This window comes from Artemia sp. Qi Xiang Cuo, chromosome 6, assembly GCF_049724085.1.
Source record: "Artemia sp. Qi Xiang Cuo chromosome 6, ASM4972408v1, whole genome shotgun sequence".
In the NCBI taxonomy this organism is placed as follows: Eukaryota; Metazoa; Arthropoda; class Branchiopoda; order Anostraca; family Artemiidae; genus Artemia; species Artemia sp. Qi Xiang Cuo.
The window spans coordinates 47679284-47704094 of NC_142799.1; the positions used below are offsets into that span (position 1 = coordinate 47679284).

At 37.5% G+C, this 24811-nt stretch overlaps 2 protein-coding genes across 2 annotated transcripts in view; one reads left to right on the plus strand and one right to left on the minus strand.

The window, feature by feature from the left end:
* Positions 1-8658: 8658 nt before the first annotated feature.
* LOC148951301 (putative PDZ domain-containing protein PDZK1P1) overlaps positions 8659-24811 on the plus strand; it is a 173403-nt gene continuing 157250 nt past the window's right edge. The window contains exon 1 of the mRNA XM_089090782.1: positions 8659-8765. The gene's annotated coding sequence lies outside the window, so the exon portion shown is untranslated. The remainder of the gene's footprint in view (positions 8766-24811) is intronic.
* Positions 18253-19575, minus strand: LOC148951302 (protein CFDP2-like). Its single transcript, XM_089091058.1, has one exon. The coding sequence runs from the start codon at positions 19573-19575 to the stop codon at positions 18253-18255; it is 1323 nt and encodes a 440-aa protein (XP_088947184.1).

Genomic DNA, 24811 nt, shown 5'->3' on the forward strand with positions numbered 1-24811 from the left:
ATGTTACCTCCTTAAAATAAAGTATCTCAGCAATTCTTTAATTGCTCTTTTTAATGGAATAAAAATGAAACCTTCTTTTTCTGGGTAAAGTCGTAGCACTTGTAGTTTTAAGTTATCTTGTTCTGTGCTTCTTCTTCATATTTTATGCTTAGTTCTACTCTTTTGCAGTTTGGAAATTTTTGTTTTTTTGTCTAATGCTCTCTAGGTTTTGTATGGATAATGCTTTCTTTTTCGTAAAGCACCCTTTCCAAGAAAACTAAATTTGATCTTTTCAGAGGGTATTACGTAATTCTGTTTTGTCGCAGAGATCCCTCTTAACTGTGTCTTAATATAAATTTATACTGCAAGATTCTCAGCTCTTATAATACATTTGGTAAGGAATTAGATATAGAACAAACTGTCCTACCCTCAAAGTAAACCACGAATGTATAATGAGCAGAAATTAGCTTAAATAAATGGTCAAATTCTAAACAAACTCCAATTGTCATCAATATTTAATATGGTGCTGACCTTGAGACCACTCTCGCCTCAAAAGGTTAGGGATATTTGCACTATGCTTGGAATTTTTTCGTCAGAATCTGCTAAGCTGTATATTGAACAATCTTACTGTATCATTAAATGATACATTGAGCTATTAAAATGCACATTTTAATGTGCATTAATGTCCCCTCCCCCACGTCCCCATTTTAATGTCCCCTCCCCCCACGGCCTTCATGGCAAGGGCTATAAGCAAAACTAGTTGTGTATTGTTAGCATTTAAGGTTTTTTTAGGAAAGGGTGGTCACATAGACTTTGGAGAACGCTCATTCAGTATAAAATCCAATTTTCTAGCTCTCTTTTTAAAAGACAAGAGTGATAGGACGGCAAACCAGTCCAACCCCCCCCCCCCACTTGCCCGAACACCCTTTTTCTTTTACGCTTCCGACAAAATTTTTTAGATAGTCCTATTCATATATATATATATATATATATATATATATATATATATATATATATATATATATATATATATATATATATATATATATATATATATATATATATATATATATATATTTATTTATTTATATATTCATGTATAAAATGCGAATTTGGCGCATTCAATTAGAAATCACACGTCCTAGTGTCCTGTTTAAAAGTCAAGATTGATATGAGTGCAACTAGCTCCCCACGTCTTCTTTTTCCCAAATACATCCAATAGAAATGTTGAGATAGCAATTTTGTTCGAAATAGTCTAAACGTCATGTAACAAGGCCTTTGGGGTTGAAACAACCTTTCAGAAGGGATATAAGGTTTTCATGGAAGATGTGATTGTATAAACTTCAGAAGAGGTTTATTTAATTTGGAATTGAAAGTTCTAGTTCCCTTTTAAGTGTCAAAAGTAATAGAGGGAAACTAGCCCCCCCCCCCTGACAACCTCTTTTACCCAAACGTATTTGATCGAAATTGAACGTTGCCACTTTGTTAAAAAATAGTCCAAAGAACATATAACAAAGACTCCAAGGTTTGATACAACCGACCAGAGCCCTGGGGCAAGGGTTGTAAGTTATGCCCTGGGGGCATGCGAGGTTTTTATGGAATGAAAGGTCATATGAACTTGGGATAGGGTTCATATGATTGGAAATTTGAAGTTATAATGCTCTTTTTAAGTGTCAAAAGTGAATTGAGGGCAACCATCCCCCCCTCCTCCACGCCCATCATTTCTCAAAATTAACATCCAATCAAAATTTTCAGACATCTATTTTCTTTAGCATTCTTAAAAGTTCCAGTAGTTATGTCTTCCGAGATTTCAACCCTCTCACAGCCCCCAGGGCAAGGGCAATAATTTAGGCAATTCGTTCACTGTTTACATATAGTGTATGTCATTGAGAAAGATATGCATTTTTGACCTTTACTTTCCAAAAAACACAAAGGGTATTCAGGTGAACCTTTCAGAGAAATATTAGTGAAACTTTTAAATGAGCTAATAGATTCAAAATTAAAAGTTCTAGTGCCGTTTTTAAGAGTAAAAGGAGATTGGAGGGCAATCAGCCCTCCTCCCAATTCCATTGATTTTCCAAACACATCCAGTCAAAATTTTAAGGCCCATTATGCTTAAAAACTAAATGTTGATTTAAAACCAAATCAAAAGACTCTCTGCGTATGGTTGCCATTAAGAAATCTCAGTAATTTATCGAGAATGACTGGGGGTATTAAGCTGAAACTTTCGAGGCTACTACTATTACTACTTCTGCTGTTACAGTTTAAAATAAAAACAAAGAGTGTAAGCGTATCTGGGTTGTCAAAGAGCATAGATAGAATTCATTGTGAATGACATTAGGTTTTTTTTTTCAAGTCAACTTGAGGAGATATAAAATTAAATTAAACAATACTATTTGCCTTAGGATTAAAATTTGTTGAAAAAGTTTTTCCAACATACAAATAGCAAGCGAAAATATGGATCCTTATAGAAAAAAAAGAAAAAGATATAAGAATTATCATTGTTTCCATGAAAAAGACTATGTTAATAAAAAAAATCAGCAGATTAATTAATTTAAAAAACTTTCCACAAAACAAGTTTTTTCAAACAAAAGTAAAGAGTACTGTTAAGCCAAAAATGAGCAAATATAAATTCAAATAAACTTCCAAGCGTTAAACTACCACAAGTCACCATCAATAAATAAATAAAACTCAAAACAAACAGAAATTACAATAATTGACTGAGTCGAACTCAAAACGAGCAAAAATTAACATGAGTAGGACTGACAACCCCAAGGCCTTCTTAAGACCAGAACATAATATGTACTTTACTAAACACAATATATTTTAAATGTTTTCACTTTTTTATATCTAATAAATGAAAAATTACTAAAACTTTAAGGAATAAATGTCTGTATATCAAAGGCAGTGCAATAGCGCTGCCTAAGTAAAGAACGATGTTGGCAAAATGTATTATTTTTTTCATCTTTTAGACCAGGGCGCTTCGTATCGAAGGAGTTGTCATAAAAACTTCAAAAAGGGCTCATTTGATTGGAAATTAGAAGAGCTTGTGCCCTTTTTAATAGTCGAAAATGATTGGAAGGCAAATAACACCCCTTCCACGCCCACCATTTCCCCAAAACCTCCAATCAAAATTTTGAGATGGCTATTTTGTTCAACATAATTGAAAGGTCCAGAAATTATGTTTTTAAGGATGACAATCCCCCGCCCCCTAGGACCCTCAGGGCAAGGATTTTAAGTTATGTCCTGGGAGCATTTAAGGTTTTTATGGAAAGTGTTGTCGTAGAAACTTCAAAAAGGGCTCATTGGGTTGAAAATTAAAAGGGCTACTGCCCTTTTTAAGAGTCGAAAGTGATTGGAGGGCCACTAACCCCCCTCTCAGGCCCACCATTTCTCCGAACACTTCCAATCAAAATTTTGAGATAGCTATTTTGTTCAACGTAGTTAAAATTCCGGTAATAAGGTCTTTGAGGATGACAACCCCCATATCACTTAGGGCAAGGAATGTAAGTTATGCCCTGGGGGCATATAAGGTGTTTATAGAAAGCGTTGTCCTAGAACCTTCAAAAAGGGCTCATTCGATAGGAAATTGAAAGGGTTAGTGTCCTTTTTAATAGTTAAAGTGATTGGAGGGCAACTAACCACCCTCTCACGCCCACCATTTCCCCAAACACATCCAATCCAAATTCTGAGATAGCCATTTTGTTCAACGTAGTTAAGATGTTCGGATATTATGTCTTTAAGGATGACAATCCCCCTACAGCCCTCAGGGCAAGGGTTGTAAGATATTCCCTGGGGTATATAAGGTTTTTATAGAAAGCTTTGTCGTAGAAACTTCAAAAAGGGCTCATTGGATTGGAAATTGAATGGGCTAGTGCCCATTTTAATAGTTGAAAATGATTGGAGGGCAACTAAACCCTCTCTGATGCCCACCATTTCCGCAAACACATCCAATCAAAATAGTGAGATAGCCATTTTGTGCAACGTAGTTGAAAGTTCTGGAAATTGGTTCTTTGAGGATGAGAGCCCCCTCATAGCCCTCAGGGCAAGGCTTGTAAGTTATGCCCTGGGGTTATATAACGTGTTTATATAAAGCATTGTCGTAAAAACTTCAAAAAGGGCTGATTTGATTGGGAGTTGAAGGGGCTATGGCTCTTTTTAATATTCGAAAGTGCTTGGAGGGCAACTAATCCCCCTCTCCCGCCCACCATTTCTCCAAACACATCCAATCAAAATTGTGAGATAGCCATTTTGTTCAATGTAGTTGAAAGCTCTGTAAATTTGGTTTTTGGGTTGACAACCCCCCCCCCCCCCCCCACAACCCTCAGGGCAAGGGTTCTAATTTATACCATGGGGCATATACGGTTTTTATAGAAAGCGTGGTCGTAGAAACTTAAAAGATGGCTCGTTCAATTCGAAATTGAAAGGGCTAGTGCCCTTTTTAATAGTCGAAAATATTGGCTGTGTTTTCTTTGTGGTATACCGATAGAATGCTACGGTTTCTTGAGCTCCATGATGATATATATTTTGCTCATTTTTCTGCTGATTTTAACACGTGCATTTATTTTTAAAATTGGCGGACTCGTGTAAAAAAGAATAAATAAAAAAAGCTGAGAATTGAAGGTTTTTCCTAATGTTTTAAAACGTCTATGGTTGTGTAAGTTTTCACTATACCGATTTAAAGAATCAGTTTTCATTTTTAGTGGCATTGGTACTTTAAGAAAGTTCCTTCTCTCAATCCGTCAATGACATTCGGGAGATTTGCTTTAATTCCCTTTTCTCATGTGTTGTAATCAAGATTTAAAATTGTTTTGAAATACAAGTAAAATTTCCGAGACTACGACAAGGCACGTGAGAAAGATTTTATATTGGAGGGGGCTGTATTAAGGAGTAAGAGATGATTTTTAAAAATACATAAACTGTATGGAAAATACAATATACTTCAGGGAAAACTAAAGGAGTCAATATTTCAGGACTGCTTACTTGAATGCTCCTTTTTTTGTTTGTTTTTTTAGAAGCTTTTTTTTTTATTAGCTGCATTTTTGATCGCCGTTCTTTGAAAGCAGTTGAATTTGCAGCGTCGGACGTTCAAGTACTTAATTTTCTTTTTTGCTCCACAGTAGACGTTAATTAAGCCGTTCGGCATTCTTCTATAAAAATAGGAATTTAGCATAGACGGCTAAAGTAGCACGGGATTTTTAAATTTCAGCCAGTGACAGAGCCCTTTAGAATTGAAATTGCTTGAAGATGACAGCTAAAGAAATTGAACCAATAAATTATTTTATGTTAGCTCAGAAAATAATACCCTAGAACTAATGAGGATGTGTGGTAAATCTAGTGCTTACAAATTTAATTGACTGCAAAGCTATTACCTTTGCATACTGAATATATTATTAGGATAATTATACAATGCCCTATTTCTCTTTTTATCCAAAAACCTTTGTCAATATTATACAACAGGTTAGATTTAGAATACAGGATTGTCAATTAGTTACCTTTAAATCTCCTTCGAAGTCAAGATCATTACTTTTTTTCTTTTACCTAATACTTTTCATCCTGAAAAATATCTTCAAACCATTACCTTTTACTTGAAAGTAGCCATTTTTATAGTTTAGGACTACTAGCTCGCACTTCTCCATTTTATTGTCTAAATTCTATCCAGGTTGCTTCCAAGGTGAGCTTCCAACTTTCTACTTCTCAAAGTTAGACGTTCTATCGCCTTTCGCCGTAATCGTTTAACATCGCCGGTCACCGTTCGGAGTTTCTCTCGAGCCAAAACGCAAATAAGCACAACAGTGATGGGTCGTTTACACATTGCGGAAATTTATGCGGATTTAGAAATCCGTGCGGAAATTTCGTCCGTTTTCATGCTAGAAAAAATCTTTAGCTTTCCGCAAAGTTTTGGTCAAATCAGGACGGAATCTTGGCAAGGTTTTTAAATGAATAAAACCATGTGTATGGATTATCAAAAACAAAACGATCTTATAATTTTGGTTCAAGGCTCCCCCAGTTTGTATGATTCTGCGCACCCAGGCTATAAGAAAACTAAGATAAACGGTGTCATTTAGCTCTCTATTGCTCAACAGTTTTAGAAGAGGGTAAGAATATAATACCCTTCTTGATGTTTTGATGACAGCTACAGGGGATATCCACCATATGGCTACCAACAAGTTCTTTCACCCCTTTGACTCTAGGTCACACTGTTGCAATAACTTGAAATCTTTGCCTTAAAACGCAGCGTTATTTTGGCCATAGTTCGAACAGAAACGGACAGATTTCCGCATGGATTTCCGCAATGTGTAAACAAACCATGAACGTGCCGGCCATCAAAACAGATTTTGCTTTAAGCAAAACGGTGATTAAACCGTCCTCAAGAACGGCAATCGAAAATGCAGCTATTGATAAACCAATTGTAGCAGAGCAAGCAATTGTTATCGAAATTATCTATATATAAAAACAGCTTGGCAGCTGAACAGCGAACAGTTTGGCAGCTGATCATCATCATTGAGCCTGCCACCCCTTCTGAAGCCTATTGCTGATTCTAGGTGGGAGCAAAGGGCTAGCTAAGCCGGGAAATTTCCACGGTCAGCTGCCAAGCAATGATCAGCTGCCAAGCTGTTCGCAGTCATACTTTTAAATAGATTCAGAGACACCAGATACAGCCGAACGCGACCCAGCCAAGCAGGGTTCAGGCCGGATATGGGTTGCTATGACTAGATTTTTAGTCTGCGACAGATCCTTGAACACCGGTTTAAACACCAGCAGGAAACAATCCAAATCTTCATAGACTTCATTACCGCGTTTGATTCGGTCCATCGTGATGCAACATGGGAGGCAATGAAAGAGGACAGTGTGCCTGAGAAGATCATCAATCTGCTCAAGGCATACTATGCTGGAACAAAGGCTCGGGTAAGAGTCGATAGCGATCTTTCAGATCTGGTCCTGATAGAGGAAGGTGTACGTCAAGGCTGTGTCCTTTCACCAACTTTGTTCAACTTCGTCATCGATTGGATCCTCAGGGACCTGGACAACTATAAAGTTGTTGCAGTGGGCCCGTCCTTCTCCGTCACAGATCTTGACTATGCTGACGATGTGGACATGATTGCTGAATCCGTTGCAGAAGCCCAGGCTATGATAAATGACGTGGCAGTCAAGGCACTTTCAACTGGTCTCCAAATAAGTCTACCAAAAACAAAATCCATGCGAACTGATGGGATGGATGAAACCCCTGTGACCCTAAATGGTAACCAGATAGAGGACGTCCAGTCGTTCAAATACCTCGGATCGATGGTAAACCCTGCCGGTGAATCTTCAGAACAAATCCAGAGCCGCAAATCGTCAGCCTGGAGTGTCTTCCTTCAATTACGGAACTATCTCTGGAAGCGGAGTGAAATATCGCTACGCACAAAGCTCCGAGTGTATGAAGCTATGGTTCTCTCTGTCCTCCTCTATGGATGTGAAACGTGGTCACTTAAAGCAGCCGAAGCGTTGAGCTTGAATATATTCAACCACAAATGCCTGCGCTATATCCTGAGTATCCACCTCTCAGATAGACTCTCGAATGAAGAAGTAAGGAGAAGATGTGGGGATGGCCCACTTGTCTCTGACATTGTTAAGCATAGGAGACTGAGATGGTTTGGCCACACAATGCGCAGACCCGATCACCATATAAGTAAAAAAAGCCTCAAATGTATACCACCACCTGCTTGGAAGAAGAGGGCAGGAGGCCAAAAGAAGACGTGGCTAGCAACAGTTAAGTCTGATCTGGAGCCAATCGGGGGATTCCAAAAATACGGCCGTCGCTGGGATCGCCAGTGGCTGGAACTGGTGGAGCCTGCCACCCTCGAACGAAACCTATGGAAGGAGGCATGTCGTCATCTGCTGGGTGCCACGATGAGTCTGGATGCGGCTTGAACGTGCAACAAGTACAAAGTACAAGTACAAGTATATAAAAATATAATTGTAATTATAAGTATTATATAATTATTGTATATAAAAAGGCTACACTATGACAGAGTAAAAGATCAAGTTGACAGCAAAACACAGACAAGAGGAAGAAAGTTTATGAGTTATATTAGGCCCGTTCTTTCGCACTAAGATCTTACATCTAAGATCTCAAATCTTATGCAAAAATTTCCGTTCTTATAAATCAAGTTTGTTCTAAGAAATTACAGCTCACTGATGTTAGCAAAAAGTATGAAGGACGCCATCTTTCTGCAATATAGAACAATGATGAGTGAACTTTGATGATATAAGGCCTGTTCTTTTGCACTAAGATCTTACATCTAAGATCTCACATCTTTCTGCAAAGATTTCCGTAACTCATCTTTGTTCTAAGATCTTACAGCTCATTGATGTTAGCAAAAAGTGTGAAAGACGTAATATTTCTATCATATAGAACAATGATGAGAGAACTTTGATGATGTACTCATCATTGTTCTTAGACCGCTGATCAGAGCAGAATGATGAAAGACGTTTGCAAAAGAACGCTATACGATCTTAGTGCTAAGATTTCACTTTTAAGCGTTCTTTGTCAAAAGATGTAACCTCTTAGCACAAAGATGAGTAAAAGAACGGCCCTATATATGTTTGTCTGTGCTCCAGTTGCATCTTCCTTGTAAATCGGAGTGGTACAAAAAACACATTTTGGACCAAAATTCTGATACCTGAACTAGCAAAGTCCTTGGCAATCTTGCTCAGTGAACCACTAAAATTCAAAACCACGTTTTATGATTATATTTTCATGACCCTAATTATTCTCACTGAGGCCTGAAATAGCCTACCAGGTATTGGTTTTATTTTTCATAGTGAATAGATTATTGGAAACTATATTTTGACGGATAAAGGCCCATTATAGCCGCTCTTTAGTAGGAGACTTGTTAGAACAAAAAGAGAGATATTTTTAGATTCCTAATTTTATGTCCATATTTATGGATTTGTTCACGTTCTTGGCAAATCATTCCCAGCTCCTCTTTATTTGTTTTGTACAGCCATAAGGTATGTAAAAAACTAACATATTTGTTGATGAAAACTGATTCAAAAACATAGGCCTGTGACAATGGTAAAAACAATGAAACATGTTTTTACTGCTGAAACTTGCTGCATATTAGAATTCAATTATTTTAATAAATAGCCTTGGGCTATATGAGACCAATAGGGGGCTGGGGATGAGTTGTTCATAAATTTAAGCATACAGTAAAATTCTACCTTAGCTACTTTTGGCTACCCTATTTTGGAAAGGGGCTAGGTTAAGAAAATGAAACTTTCAGGGATATTTCTACAGGTTAAAGTATGGGTAAAATTTGTTGCAGTTCATATTATTGACTTAACAATAAAGTAACCTAAGCATACCACTTGATGCCTTTTTTATGCTCTTTCCAAATATACTAATCATTTTTGTCAGAACTGAATATTACCCCCACCCCTATATATACCAATTCAAGGTATATATTTGCACATTAGGGGAGGTGGTGGGGGTCAAGGGTAAAAATTTAGAATTGTGGCACCTGATAAGGAGACATGTTAAGAAAACAATTCTTACTTTAAAATATGTATAATGATCCTAGTTCTCATATTATCTAAGGAGAGAACCTTTATCATCAAGTCTTTCCTCTAAAAATCCTTCTTTTTCCAGCTTAAAAGAAAAAGTTTCCTAAAATCACCATGTGAGATTCAGTGCTCAAGTCTTTTGAAATTGTCACCAAATAAGTTGTTTTATAGATAGCATTCATGCCGGTCTTTTTAATACTTTTTTTTTAATGAGCAGTGGAGCAAATACAAAATATTAATAGCAGTGACGAAGGTTAGGTTTTCTTTTCACTATCTTTGCTTCATCTATTTCAACTATTTTTCTGGGACCAATCAATAAAGTCAATGCATATTTCACAACAAAAACTTTGCCAATCAACAGCAGTTGTTGATGAAATGCCAATTTCATCAACCATAAATTGCTGAATATGAACTCTTCTATCTAAACTGCAAAAAATCAGCATAATCTCTGCTATTTGTTGATACAATATGTTTGCATTTTTGCCCCAAGTCCCTTTATTAATACTTTGACTAAAAGTGCACTTTTTTTTAATAAGTTTATGTCCACATCACTCTGTTCTTGTTTTATTACATCTGAATCCATTTTGTGATTCATCAAAATAGCATTCAATATGACAATGACGGCAAAACATTTTAGTTGGCAAAATGTTATGATTTATAAATAATTTCAATATACCACTGCCTTTTCTTTAAACACGTGCTAAATGCTATCTTACAACTTATTTGCCGGCAATTTCAAAAGACTTAAGTATTGAATCTCAACGTGGTGATTTTAGGAAACTTTCTCTTAAGCTGGAAAAAGAAAGATTTTAGAGGAAAAATTTGATGATAAAGATTCTTCCCTTGGATAATATAAGAGCTAGGATCATTATACATATTTTAAAGTAAGAATTGTTTTCTTAACATGTCTCCTTATCAGCTGCCACAATTCAAAATTTTTACCGGGTCAAGTTTAAACTTACCTCTCATTTACATCAGACATAAAATTTACCCCCCCCCCTAATGTGCAAATATAGGTAAATATATACCAAATCATATTATTGAGTTAGGAATAAAGTGAATACATCATTTGATGCCTTTTTTTTATGCTGATTATAAATATAATAATCATTTCTATCAGAAATTAATTTCAGCCCCCCTATATATGCCAATTCAGGGTATATATTTCTACATTGGGGGGGGTGGGGTTAGAGGCAATTTTTTTTCTGATGTAAATGGGAGGTAAGTTTAAACTTTACCCCCCCCCCCCCTAATGTAGAAATATATACCCTGAATTGATAGAAATAGGGGGGGGGCTAAAATTCATTTCCGATAGAAATGATTATTATATTCATAATCAGCATTAAAAAGGCATCAAATGGTATATTCACTTTATTTGTTACTCAATAATATGATTTGGTATATATATACCTAAATATATACCCTGAATTGGTATATATAGGATATTCACTCTTTGACTATTGGAAAAAATTAGTTTATAAGGTTATATAAAATGGTACTGTCCAATCTCCTTATAATCAAAACATTTTAGTCATCTAGTTGGAAAATTTTGCCCATATAGGAGAAATCTATATTTGCCAACTAGTTGACAAGAAACGTTTCCCCAGCAAAACTTTTATTTTCCAGCCAGTTGACAAATAACTTCTCCCCAGCAACACTTAATTTTGCCAACTAGCTGGAAACAAACATTGCCCCAGAAAACAATTTATTTTCCAACTAGTTGACTAATACCTTCTCCCCAGCAACACTTAAATTTGCCAACTAGCTGGAAACAAACATTGCCCCAGAAAACAATTTATTTTCCAACTAGTTGACTAGTAACCTCTCTAATAAAATAACAATAAAAATAACAATGTTCTTATTTCATGCTCTTTTTCAATATATTAGTTGTTATCCTGACAACAAAGCAACCCTCCCTCCCTGATGATCCCATCAATATATAAAACTAAAAGAAAATTCCAAAAAGTGGATGACAATTTGCTATATGTTTTCCATAGAAATTGCTTATAGATTGTTCTGGATACCTGGATGACTGACAATATTTCAAACAGTAGGCTGTATAAAAAAATTTGGTTCAATCCTGCTTTCTAGGGCTATAATGAAAGAAAGGTTGAGATGGCTAGGGCACATTCTGCAGATGAAGGATGACAAATTGCCAAAGGTTTTCTTTTTTGGGCAACTGTCTAGGGCTAAAAGGAAAGCAAGTTGTCCTTGACTGGGATGAGAGGATGTCATAAAGATAGATTTAAAGGAAATGGGAACTTCCTGGGAGGGGAGAAGTTACTAGTTTGAAAATGAATTGTTTTCAGGAGTAATGTTTGTTTCCAGCAAATTTGCAAAATTAAGTTTTGCTGGGGAGAAATTATTTGTCAACTAGTTGGCAAATTTAAGTGTTTCTGGGGAGAAGTTATTAGTCAACTAGTTGGAAAATTAAAGTTTTGCTGGGGCAACATTTATTGTCAAATAGTTGGCAAATTTAAGTGTTTCTGGGAAAGAAGCTAATAGTCAACTAGTTGGAAAAATTAAGTTTTGCTGGGGAGAAGTTATTAGTCAACTAATTGGAAAATGAATTGTTTTCTGGGGCAATGTTTGTTTCCAGCTAGTTGGCAAAATCAAGTGTTGCTGGGGAGAAGTTATTAGTCAACTAGTTGGAAAAATAAAGCTTTGATGGGGAGAAGTTACTAGTCAAATAGTTGGAAAATAAATTATTTTCTGTGGCAATATTTGTTTCCAGAAACACATGAATTGAAAATCAAGTATTTTGCAGCAGGCATCAAGACATGGCTAATTGTAGAAAAAGCCAAGACAGATAGTCCGAGTGATTGAGAGGGAAATCTGGGATAAGCCCTTTTTAGGATTGTATAAAAAATTATGTTAGAAGGAGATTGGATAGTAACATTCTATATAAGCTTAAAAAGTAATTTTTTCTAATAGTCAAATGGTAGAATCCCCTTTTTCAATAGGCTTTCACCCTGGCCTATTTATTATAGGCTGGGCTACTTGAAACTGTCAGTGCACACATCTCTAAGAATAGAAGGGTATATTAGTCAAATTTCCAAATAATGGTAAAATTTCAGTTTAGCAGCACTTCTCAAATAACATGGTAGACTAATAAAATAAAACTAACAATGTTCTTATTTCATGCTCTTTTTCAATATATTACTTGTTATCCTGACAACAAAGCAACCCTTCCTCCCTGATGATCTCATCAATATATACAAACCTAAAAAAAAATTCCAAAAAGTGGATGACAATCTGCTAGATGGTTTCCATAGAAATTGCCTACAGATTGTTCTGGGTATCTGGCTGACTGAATATATTTCAAACAGTAGGCTGTACAATAAATGTGGTTCAATCCTGCTTTCTACGGCTATAATGAAATAAAGGTTGAGATGACTAGGGCACATTCTGCAGATGAAGGATGACAAATTGCCACAGATTTTCCTTTTTTTCCCACTGTCTAGGGCTAAAAGGAAAGCAGTTTGTCCTTGTCTGGGGTGAGAGGATGTCAGAAAGAAATATTGAAAGGAAATGGGAACTTCCTGCAAGGGAAGAAGTTACTAGTTGGAAAATGGATTCCTTTCTGGGGCAATGTTTGTTTCCAGCTACTTGGCAAAATTAAATTTTGCTGGGGAGAAGTTACTGGTCAACTAGTCGGAAAATGAATTGTTTTCTGGGGCAATGTTTGTTTCCAGCTAGTTGGCAAAATAAGTTTTGCTGGGGAGAAGTTATTTGTCAACTAGCTGGAAAAATTAATTTTTTTCTGTGTAGAAGTGATTAGTCAACTTGTTGGAAAATGAAAGTTTTGCTGGGGCAACATTTATTGTCAACTAGTTGACAAATTTAAGTGTTGCTGGGGAGAAGTTATTAGTCAACTAGTTGGAAAAATTAAGTTTTGCTGGGGAAAACTTATTAGTCAACTAGTTAGAAAAGGAAAGTTTTGCTGGGGCAACATTTATTGTCAACTAGTTGGCGAGTATAGATTTCTCCTATACAGATGGGCCAAATTTTCCAACTAGATGACTAAAATGTTTTTAATTATAAGGAGATTGGATAGTACCATTCTATATAAGCTTATAAAGTAATTTTTTCCAATAGTCAAAGGGTAGAGTCCTGTATATATAGGGGTGGGGGTAAAATTCAGTTCCACCAAAAATGATTATTATATTTAGAAAGAGCATAAAAAAAGGTATTGAGTAGTATGTTTACTTTATTTGTAAGTCAATAATATGAACTGCAAAAAATTTACAAAAGTTTGTCCTGGGAAGGTATTTTGGAGTACCTACCTCCACGCCTTCTCTCTCTAGAGGGTCCTTAAATTTGCCTACATGACAGACCAATTTGCCTTTTGAAATTTGCCTTTTGAAATTTTGACAAAACAATGTTTTATCTTAATTTTTTAGTTATCAGTTTCTTTTTCTCTGGCTTTAGCTCTGAAAATGCAATTCCTGTTATTTGAGTAGAATTTTAAGCCATATCAATGTTTTTTTTCAAAATTTAGAGAATGTATTGGTAAATATATACCAAATCATATTATTGAGATTCAAATAAAGTGAATATACCATTCGATGCCTTTTTTTTTATGCTGATTACGAATATAACAACCATTTCTATTGGAAATGAATTTTAGCCCCCTCCCCCCCTATATATGTAAGTTCAGGATATATATTTGCACATATGGGGGTGGGGTTAGGTTAGGGAGGGGGGGGGCTGAAATTCATTTCCGATAGAAATGATTATTATATTTGTAATCAGCATAAAAAAAGGCATTGAATGGTGTATTCACTTTATTCCTAACTCAATAATATGATTTGGTATATATTTACCAATGTATTTGCATATCTTTAACACCTTATAAATTTGAATTGAGCAAAGTTGTGAAGCTAAAAACAATTTTGTTGTACTTCATTTAAGCAGAAGATCTATTTTGCAAGGTTTCACTTTTATAACACACAGATTTTAAAGGTCATCAAAGGTCAGGACCCTCTAGAAGGAGCAGAAGTAGAGGTAAGTACTTGAAAATACCTTCCCAGGACATACTTTAGCCTGTAGACCCATCCCTGAAAGTTTCATTTTCCTAACCTAACCCCTTTCCAAGATAGCCAAACGCAGCTGAAGTAGAATTTTACCAAAATTACAATTTTTGCCATGCTTTATTTGACAATGTTTATATGTTTTGAAATTTGTGCTATATTTTTTGGTATAGATGGTGTTCATCCCAGTTGTTGTTACTTCTGCTTTAAAAAAAAAAAATAATAAATTAAAAAAAAAATCTAAGATTAAAAAATCTAAGAAATTCATAAATATCTTAGAACCTATATATGGACAGAGTATATACCCCCACCCCCTAATGTGTAAATATATACCAAAAATTACATTCTGAATTTAAATATAACCAAATGAACTGTACCGAAACCCCTAAATATATCCAAATCAGGGTATATATTTGAACGTCAGGGGGTTGGGGGTAACATTCATTTGTGATGCAAATGAAGGTTATGTTTAGATTCAGAATGTAATTTTGGGTATATATTTGCACATTAGGGTGGGTTTTTATTCTGTTAATATATAGGTTCCAAGATGTTCATGAATTACTTACTTACTTACTTAACTCCCATCTGGCCGGATTGGCCGACTCGGGGCTTCTCCTCTGACTGAACTATGGCAAAGCTTCTTATATGAATCCCTGTTCGCTGCAGTCCGAAGGAGTACTGACAGGGGATGGCTGGGAAAGTTTTCCCTCCAGCGCTTGGGAGGTCGTCCTTTTGGGCGGGAGGCATCAATCCTTCCTTCAACCGCAATTTTTGGAAGTTGGGCTGGGGACATCCGCTGAACGTGGCCTAACCATCGAAGCTGTTGAAGCTGGATGGTCTGCATGATGGTCTGGGAATAGTTGAGCGAAGACAATAGCCGTTTGTTTGATATTCGGTCAAGGTAGGTGATGCCAGCAAGCTTCCTGATGGATTTTGTTTCAAAGGCCGCCTACCGGCGTTTGTCTTCTGCTTTCAAGGTCCATGTCTCAGCTCCGTACGTTGCTACTGGAACCACAAGAGCTCGAAAAAGACGTGTTTTTAGTTTAAGCAACAGATGTTTGTTTTTCCTGACCAATCGCAATGACTTGAAGCATGCTGAGGCAAGGGCAAGGCATCGTTTAATGTCTTTTGAAGAGTCGGGTGTGGAACGAAGCACCCTTACTAGGTAAAACTAAAGGTCAAACCCCACGAACAATTACCCCGGGATCATACATTTTGTAGGTTGTAGGCCTGTATCTGTATTTCACGTTACCTTTATGGTTTTGTATTGTTAGCATTGATATTCATCCCAAAGGAACTAGCTGCATGATCAATATCGTTAGCGCTTAATTGCAGTTCCTCTAGTTGTTCGTTTAGGCGATTAATGTCATCGGCGTATGCGAGTAAGTCAAAGGGGTGTCCACTCATGAGTGCTCCCGTGTCATTGGGCACCAGTGCCAGTTCAGCATTCAGGAATAGGCAGAACAGAGTGGGGGAGAGTAGGCATCCTTGCAGCACTCCTGAAGAGGTTGAGAATTCTTCAGTAAAGCCTTCGCTGGTCTGCACCATGCTTCTCCACTTCTCGTACATGCTCTTTATAATGTCAATAATGTCAGTGGGAATACCGTAGTGTGCCAGGATGCGCCATAGGCCATCTCGCCAAATTAGATCGAAAGCTTGTTTGAAATCGATAAACAGCTGGTATAGCTCTTTCCTGAATTCCAGGTATCTTTCCATAATTTGTCTGATCACAAAAATTTGATCTATGGTGGATCGGTTTTGACGGAAGCCAGCTTGATATTCAGGGATTACGTGTCTTGTCAGGTTTCTGATCTGATCAAGGAGAATTTTCGTAAGGATAGACATAGACATAGACATAGGTTTATTAAGATCGAACAGCGTAGCCATGGCTAATTTATGCCGTCTTTAAAACAATATGAAAAAAAAAAAATACAAATAACACTATAAAAACACTAACACGTGAATTCAAATACCACTAAGTCTTGTTGTATGCTTCTACGAAAAAGGGGACAAACGTGTTTTTGTAGTGGTTGGTCCTGCAGACAGGGGGTTGTAGCTTCGACTGGGATCTGGTTCTTTGGTTAACAGGAGCATCAGGTGGGAGGATCAGTCTGTGATGGGGCGAAGATAGCAGTGACTTGCTGAGGGACATGATCAGTGATAATCGTCTGTCGCTGAGAGATTCAAGGTTCAGTTCTTGCAAGAGTTTGTTGTAGTCGTCACTTCTGTTACCAACGATTATGTTAATAGCTCGTTTCTGCAAAGATTCAAGGTCATCGCAAAGGTAGTGGGTGCTCTGGACAAAAGGTCCCCAGACAGCGACGGCGTATTCAAGTAGAGGTCTCACATACGTAATATAGGCATTTTTTAGGCTTTGAGTGTCGCAGCCAAACCTGCGCATCAGGACTAGGGTCTGAAGGGATGCATTGCCAGCCTTAATAACCTTCTCCACGTGTTCGGTGAATGTGTAGTCCATCGATAATGTGACTCCGAGGATTTTTGCAGATGGAACAACAGGGAAAGGGACTTGCGGGAATTCCAGATCACGTTTTAAGGGGCAAAACCTGAGGATCATTGATTTATCTGCATTCAGTGTCAACTTGTAACGTTCACAGTCCTCAGAGAAGGATGCCAGAAGGGTCTCGCTGAACTGACGTTCGATTACACCTTCTCTGACGAGGTATTTGAGGACAAATGATAAATCGTCGACGAATTTGAGTCACTCTTCGAAATTCTGAAGGAGGAAGTTGATGAGGGAGATAAATATGAAGCCAGCAAGTCTTGTACCCTGAGGGGCTCCACAGGTAAGTTTAGACCAGTATGAGATCAAGTCACCTTCAAACAATGGAAATACACACTGCATTCTGTCCTGAAGGAAGCTCATCACTAATGCAAGAGACCGCTTCTGTGCGCCCATTGCTCGCATATTTTTTGCTGCCGTAAGATGACAAATCAGGTCAAATGCCTTCCTGAAATCGGCGAGAGCTAGGTAGATGAAGGTACTGCCCTTGTCAAGCCACTTAAAGATAATGTCAACTAGGCGCACGAGGTATATCGAGGTATTGCAACCTTTTAGGCCGCCATACTGGTAACGGTCTATGTTTTCCCGCGTTTGCTTGAGCAATTCACGCAGGATGAATGACTCGGTGGATTTTAGCTGGTTGGCAAGTAAGCAATATGGGTCTGTAGTTTTCGCAGTTACTTTTAGATCCTTTCTTGTGCAAGGGCACTATGACAGATTTCGACCAAGACTCGGGGAAGTATTTTATTTCCCATACAGCTGTTACTATTTTGTGGTACAGATCAACAACAATATCAGATTCCACTTTTAGCAGTTCTGCCTGTATACCGTCTATTCCCGGTGCCTTATTTGACGTGAGGGATTTGAGTGCAGCTTCTACTTCTGACCTTAAGGGCAGTGGGGGTGGTTCTTCATCTCTGTGTGCTGGGAACTTTCGAAGCACTTCAGGATCTGGGCTTACTGTGAGATTAAGCTTTCCCTGGAAGTGTTCTTTCCAGTGATCTCGGACTCCGGCACAAGTAGTGATTTTGTGTCCATTTTTATCTAAGAGATCGAGGCACTTCGCTTCTTTGCGGTTTGTCAGCTCTCTAACACGTTTGAACATGAGGTGTGAGTTACCCCTACGGTAGTCCTCCTCACACTGCCGACATTTTTCAGTAATCATGTCTTTTAATGCTTTGCGGGTTTTCTTCTCAATTTGACGTTTAAGGTTTTGAATCTATCCTTGCTTTCTCGATCTTGCTTGTTTTTGAGAGTTCGTTTCTCGGTACACATATCAATAATCTCCTTGGTAATCCATGGTTTGTCTTCTGCAGATTTACGGCCGAGGACGAGCTCAGCTGTCTCGCATACGGCCAGGCTGCTTTGCGAAACAAGTAGATCGATGTCGGCTGGACTCAGCAGATCAGGTGTTTCTTGCAAGGTCTTTGACAGTCGTTTGTTGAGCTGCAGTCTGTACTCTTGTCTCGTCTTAAGGTCTTTAAGGGCTTCAATCCGGAATCTTGGAACTTTTTGTTTTGGCTTGACAACAGCCTTTAATCTTAGGCGAAGCGATGACATGAGATTGTGATCACTATCAAAGTCCCCACCTCCTAGCGTCACTGTGTCTGTGAATGAAGATTTCCATCGGCTGGATACCAGTATATAATCTATCATGTTGGCAGTCCTTCCATCGGGGGACCACCACGTGACTTTTCTCTTTCGTCTGTGCTTGAACATTGTGTTTGTGATAAAAAGCTTGTTAACTCGGCAGAATTCAGTGAGTCGTTCTCCTCTGCCGTTGATCTGTCCGATCCCGAACTTGCCCATGACATCTTCGTTTCCGCTATTGTCTCTCCCCACGATGGCATTAAAGTCCCCGAGGACTAACACGATGTCTTTCTTCGGAATGGTGTCGACAAGGCTCTGGAGCTGAGAGTAGAAATCTTCCGACTCTTCGTCCGACCTTGATGAATCCGGAGCATAGACCTGTACCACGGAGAGGTTTTTGAACTTGCTTTTGAGTCGGATCATCATTAATATCTCCAAGACAGACACCACTGATAGAATAGATTTTCTTGCGGCTTTTGTCAGAAAAAAGACGACTCCTTGTCTGTGTGTTCCGTCTTGTCTTCCAGAAAGCAGGAGGCTTGTGTCTCCTATCTGTTCTTTGCTGATACCTGGTAGATGAGTCTCTGAGAGGCCGATGATGTCCCAGTTGGAGCGGTTTGCTTCACGGAGGAGCATGTCTTTCTTTCCTGGTTTCGAGAGTGTCCGAAGATTTAACGTGCCGATTCTGGTGGTAATTTCTGTAGATAAAACCGGTCTAGTGTCCGTTTGTGACGGACTTGTCAAACGTTGCCTTGATTCGTTTCCAACGCTGTTGGCTGTCAATACATCGGTTGCCCCGGATGTGGTAGCTTGTCCGTCGGTTTCCCCAGACGCGGTAGCTTGTCCGTCGGTTTCCCCGGACGCGGTAGCCCTATTTCGTGTTCTCATTGATTGCCTAGTCATAAATCATAAAGAGGATAAGTTTCTTGGCTAGCTTTTGAAGCAACGGCAAGCCAATCCTTTCTGCTTCTAGCCGGGACCGTTGACACCCTCGAGTGTGTCTTCTGCTCTTCGCCGTTGTCCTTGCTGGGAGGATCATCCCACTTGGCATCACGGTATCACCAAGCAATTTATCTCATTAATGGGGGTGAGTTTAACGTCTTCGGGACATATCCACGCGCCGGTGGGCCCAGCAAGATCGCTATCAGAGGGGCTCACCTCCTCCTCTGTCCGTATTTATATCCCCCAGACAAGGGTGCACCGGCTATTTAAGACCCCCAGAGATTGGGTCCCCCTTGGTCCGTGCCCTCTTATTTAATATTCGAGGGTATCCTCCATATCTGAAGGATGTTCCCCTATCCGCCACCCGGGGACGCGCCTGAGTTGCTTGGGGGAAGCACCTGAGAAGTTACTCAGGAATCTCAGTCTTCAATAAAAAAAAATGTATCATGCCATCTAAAAAAAAAAATGTAGCTCAAATTTGAAAACATATAAATGTTTTCAAATAAAGCATGGCAAAAATTGTAATTTTTTTCTTTTAAGTTTGAAAAAGAAGGAAAAAAGAGGAAAGATTTGAGGATAAAGGTTCTCCCCTTGGATAATATGCTAACTAGGATCATTATACATATTAAAAAGTAAGAATTGTTTTCTTAGCATGTCTTCTTATGATTAGTCACAGTTGTAAATTTATACCCAGGTTTATAGACTCATAGACTCATAGACTCATTTATTTATAAACAACTATCGTAGCCGTGGCCGAAGCCCCGACTAAATGGCGCTGTTTAGTACATTGCATAAAACTGGTCACTGGCGGTTTAAATAACTGACAAAAAAAGGCACGAAAGAATTGCTGTGACGGGTTGTTCGACACTTTGGCGGCACTAGTTGATTTTTATGGCGGGTGTTGGCGGTGATAGGTGCAGGAGGGGGAAGCAACGAACGGTGTTTCTGGGACGAAAGAAGGGACTGCCCAAAATTGCACATTAACTGTAAGCGCCTATCACGCAACGTTGGCATCTCTGACAGAGATTTCAACTTTAGTTTTCTGGGGTTGAAGGGGCAAAAAAAGGTACTTAGGTTACGTTACGTATTTAATATATGCTGTGCTTTACCAACCCCCCACCCCCTAATGTGCAAATATATAGCCCAAATTTGCTTCTAAACTATTATATTTTCATCCTATTTTGTTTTGTTTCATTAGTATTAACAAAACTTCATTTGTTGCATGTTCATCAGATTCAAAACAAGTACCAAGTTTTACCTATAATTCAAATATAGCATTCATTTGCTTTGAAAATGAACTTCACCCTCTCTCTATACATTACAGGAGAGGATTAAAGTTTATTTCTAATGCAAATGGATATTATATTTGGGTTCAGGTTGAAATTCTGATTCTGAAGATGTGCATATTTCTTTGCTATCAGATTAGTGAGTTAATTAGACATTTTGGTACCTACCTCTCAATTCCTCATTCATTGATACATTATAGAACTGTTTTTTGTTGTTGTTAGTTTCTTTCAGCTTAGCACAAGACAAAGAGAAGTGAAAGAATAGATGGAAAATATATAATTTGGGATATAGCCTATACTTGCACATTAGGGGTGGGGGTAAAGTATTTGGACAGTGTGAAGTTAGAAAACAATTCTTACTACATTATGTGCAGCATAATTATACCTAACACATTAGGCATGCAAACCTACTATAATTACCCCCCCCCCATAATGTGCCAATATATAGCCAAAATTTTTTTCTAAAGTATTATATTTTTATCTTACTTTGGTATATATCATTAGGATTGATCATCATAGAAACATATTAGAAGAATTTTAGGCAGGGGGTATATCATTCAAATACCAAAAGTTTTACCAAATTGTCAGAAATATGAACAAAACCATAAAAACAAACATAAAAATAAAAATCTATAAATGTCTCCCCCTCAAGAGCTGCTAAGTTATTTTTGACCTTTACCTTCGGAAGGCATGTTGAGAGTATATCGTATCTAAGCTGGTACTTAATAGAAGTAAATATGCATATACCTAGGTCTAGTATAGTAAACTAGGCTAGCTGTTACCCTAACTATAGCCTACTGCTAAGAAAATAAAGAGAGAGAGAGAGATTGAATGCATGACAGGATGATAAGTTAGAGTTTGAAAAGGAAAAGTTGCAGTTTATTTGTGTTTTACTAAATTTAAAAACTACTAATTTAGATGATTAAAACTTTCAGGGATAGAACTAGCCCACAGCTCCAATCACAACCAAGGAAGAGGTTTTCAAGGAACAAGTTTTACCCCTTCTTCCCTCTAGGATATTTTAAGAGCCCATGTGCATGGACAGTGCCTAATCTTGAACAAATATCTTGATTAAAATGTATATTTCCTAAGCATAGAAAACTGGTTCCTAACCGTGGACATGATGTGTAGGTAAATATCTTGATTAACAGAGTATTCAGATAGCTAAAAAACAAACTTATCTTTACAATTAGAATTTTATCTTGAATCTAAATCTGACATTTGCTTCCATTGTAAATTCAATTTTAACCTAACCTAGGCCTATTCTTTCTAACCTTGCCCAAATATATAGCCCATATTATATATTTCCTTTCCTAATCCAACAAGACAGTTTTTCTTTCTTTTTCTTTTTTTCAAAATGGAAAAAAGAGAGAAAAAATACTCAGACATAATGATGATAGTCATTTTATACTACCAAGTCAACGCAAACTTACCAAACAATACTAGATGAACAAAAGCACTTCCAAATGACATATTAAGAGCAATTCAAAAGTTCAATAGTCTTAAATTGATTCTTCATTTTGTCACTGTTTATTCAATTTACAGTTAAACTGGTTTTAACAAGATTGACACTAACACAGGAGTATAAGCCACGTCTTTTTATAGGAGAAAAATGTATCATCTTTGAGGTTGACCATAATGGGGGAGGGGGCATGGCCTGAAAGGTTTAAAAACTTCTGATTCAGATCATTGAGGAAAATCACATAATTGACAGGCACTCTTCAGAAGTTGACATGGTAGAACAAAAAGAGAACCATTTTTAGATTGCTACTTGTATGCTCTTTTTTATTGTTAAAACTGTGTTTTGGACAATTCATCCCCAGCCCCCCCCTCCCCTATTTAGTCCTAAACTATATACAATACTAACATACAATTAAATGTTGCCATTAGTTTCCTTATTTTATGCTCCTTTTCAACATCTGTTAATAGCCATTGCCCTGACAGTTTTCCCCTTCAACTGATGGACACTATATATAGCCCTAGTAATATATTTTTTGCTGTTCTTTCTATTAAGTGTTCCAATGTAAAACAGTTACTCTGTATAGACTCAATTTACATAGTTTAGCCTGAGTGATTGTTCTGAATATGCATTTGATAAAAAATGCTATTTAAATGAGTTGTGAATGTGAATAATAATAGAAGGATTAATGATAATATGGTCAATATAAATGTGCTGCATATTATTAGGTAAGAACTTCATTACTTTAACTGTTTTTTTAATTGCTTATATATGGCATCATCAGGGGTGTGTGGGCAAGCCATTCCTAGTGGGGTGGGGGCAGGTCAACTGGCCCAGAGGCTGCAGCTGGGGAGCATCATGGCTGGGGGATCACCTACTTTGACCAAATTTTTCATTTTGACTTTTTTTTTGTTTATACTTGAGTCAGGAAGGAGGCAATGTAAATAATTTTTCCCTGGGCATTACCAACCCTAGGAACAGCTCTCTGTGTGGGTGAATTCCCAGAAATGTAACTTTAACCATAAAAAAGAGTACAAGATTAGCAATCTAAAAATACACCTCTTTTTGTTTAGCCATGTCTCCTCCTGGAGAGCCACAATTCTGCCACTTTACCAATCATTGGGATTGGCTAGATGGGATTGGCAGACTACAATCTCGGAATTATGGCAGGGGAGGGCGTATGGTCCCCTTATATTTTGAAAACACCCTTTTTCACGAATATTTCAGTTAAAAAAAATACTATTTTTGTATTTTTATTAAAAAGTTGAAAGAAAAGTAAAATTTGCTCTTCCCTTAGATTTGGAAAAACATGTTTTGCTGCTCTAGATTTTGGTGGTTTGATGCCACTGTCTTTGAAAACTTTATTTATTTGTATTTAGAAAAAAGTTACTCTTACAGCCTAGCCTATTTAAATACGATTATTCTGCTTCATGATTTTATGATTTAAATATTCTCTTTAAACTTTAAGATCCTGTTTCCAGGATTAGGTAGCATTTTCCAAGATCAATGCTGAAGCTTTAAGTGTGTGTCCAAGATTAACTGAGAAATTCCATGACAAGATAGGCTGGGAATAAAACGCTAGAGTGGTGTTCTGATATTGTGAGATTGTTTAAGGTCTACCATGTTATAAGCACCTTCCTCTGTCCCTAACACTAAAAGGGAAACCCTGCTTGTATGTCCTCATAGTGCCACCAGGGTCCAGAAACGTGACCACAAACAGCACTACAGGGTGGTCTTATGTAGGGATGCCCTCAAGGAAATTACACCATTAAAATTGACATAACCTACAGGGTGCAAGAACAGGCTTGGAAGTTAAGAATACTGTTTTGGAAAAAAAACTCAGGTGCTTAGACTAGGAATAAATAAAGGGGAATAGGTGATGTTGGGTAACAAGAAGATCAGTCAAGTGGACAACTTCACTTACCTAGATAGCATTGTAAGTTGTAGTGTATTTGTAGTGTAGTAGTTTGTAGTGTATTTATAGTGTCCGACTAATTCTCCTTCCAAAAGAATATTTTCCAAACATTTTTCTTTTTGTTTGTTCAGGACACTCGTTCTAAGAAATTTAATTGTGTTTGAAAAAAAAAACAGAGATGGGGAGGGTTTTAGAATCAAGTTGACACTATAAATTCATAAACAATTAAATTTAAAAAAATATTTGGTAAATATCAAGAAAATCCTACCAAGGTTTTATCATAACCCAAATAAGAGAATTTCAATGATAAGAACCTGAATGCCATCTATGTTATATACAGAGTTATTGTAGCTGAGTTTGCATCTTTGCCCTTAATGGGATAAAGATTCTGCATTACCTTGAGGTTATTTCCATATATATTTCTACACTTTAATTCCAGATTTTTAGTTGAGTAGTAGTTTAGGGACTTTCTATAATTACTAGTATAGGTATTTCTCTCTGGGTATTCTCACCAGCACCATCTTCTTTTTTTCTTAT

What these genes read in the sequence shown, in the direction of transcription:
- LOC148951302 (XM_089091058.1), bottom strand. Translation starts at nt 19,575, where the DNA reads ATGACTAGGCAATCAATGAGAACACGAAATAGGGCTACCGCGTCCGGG.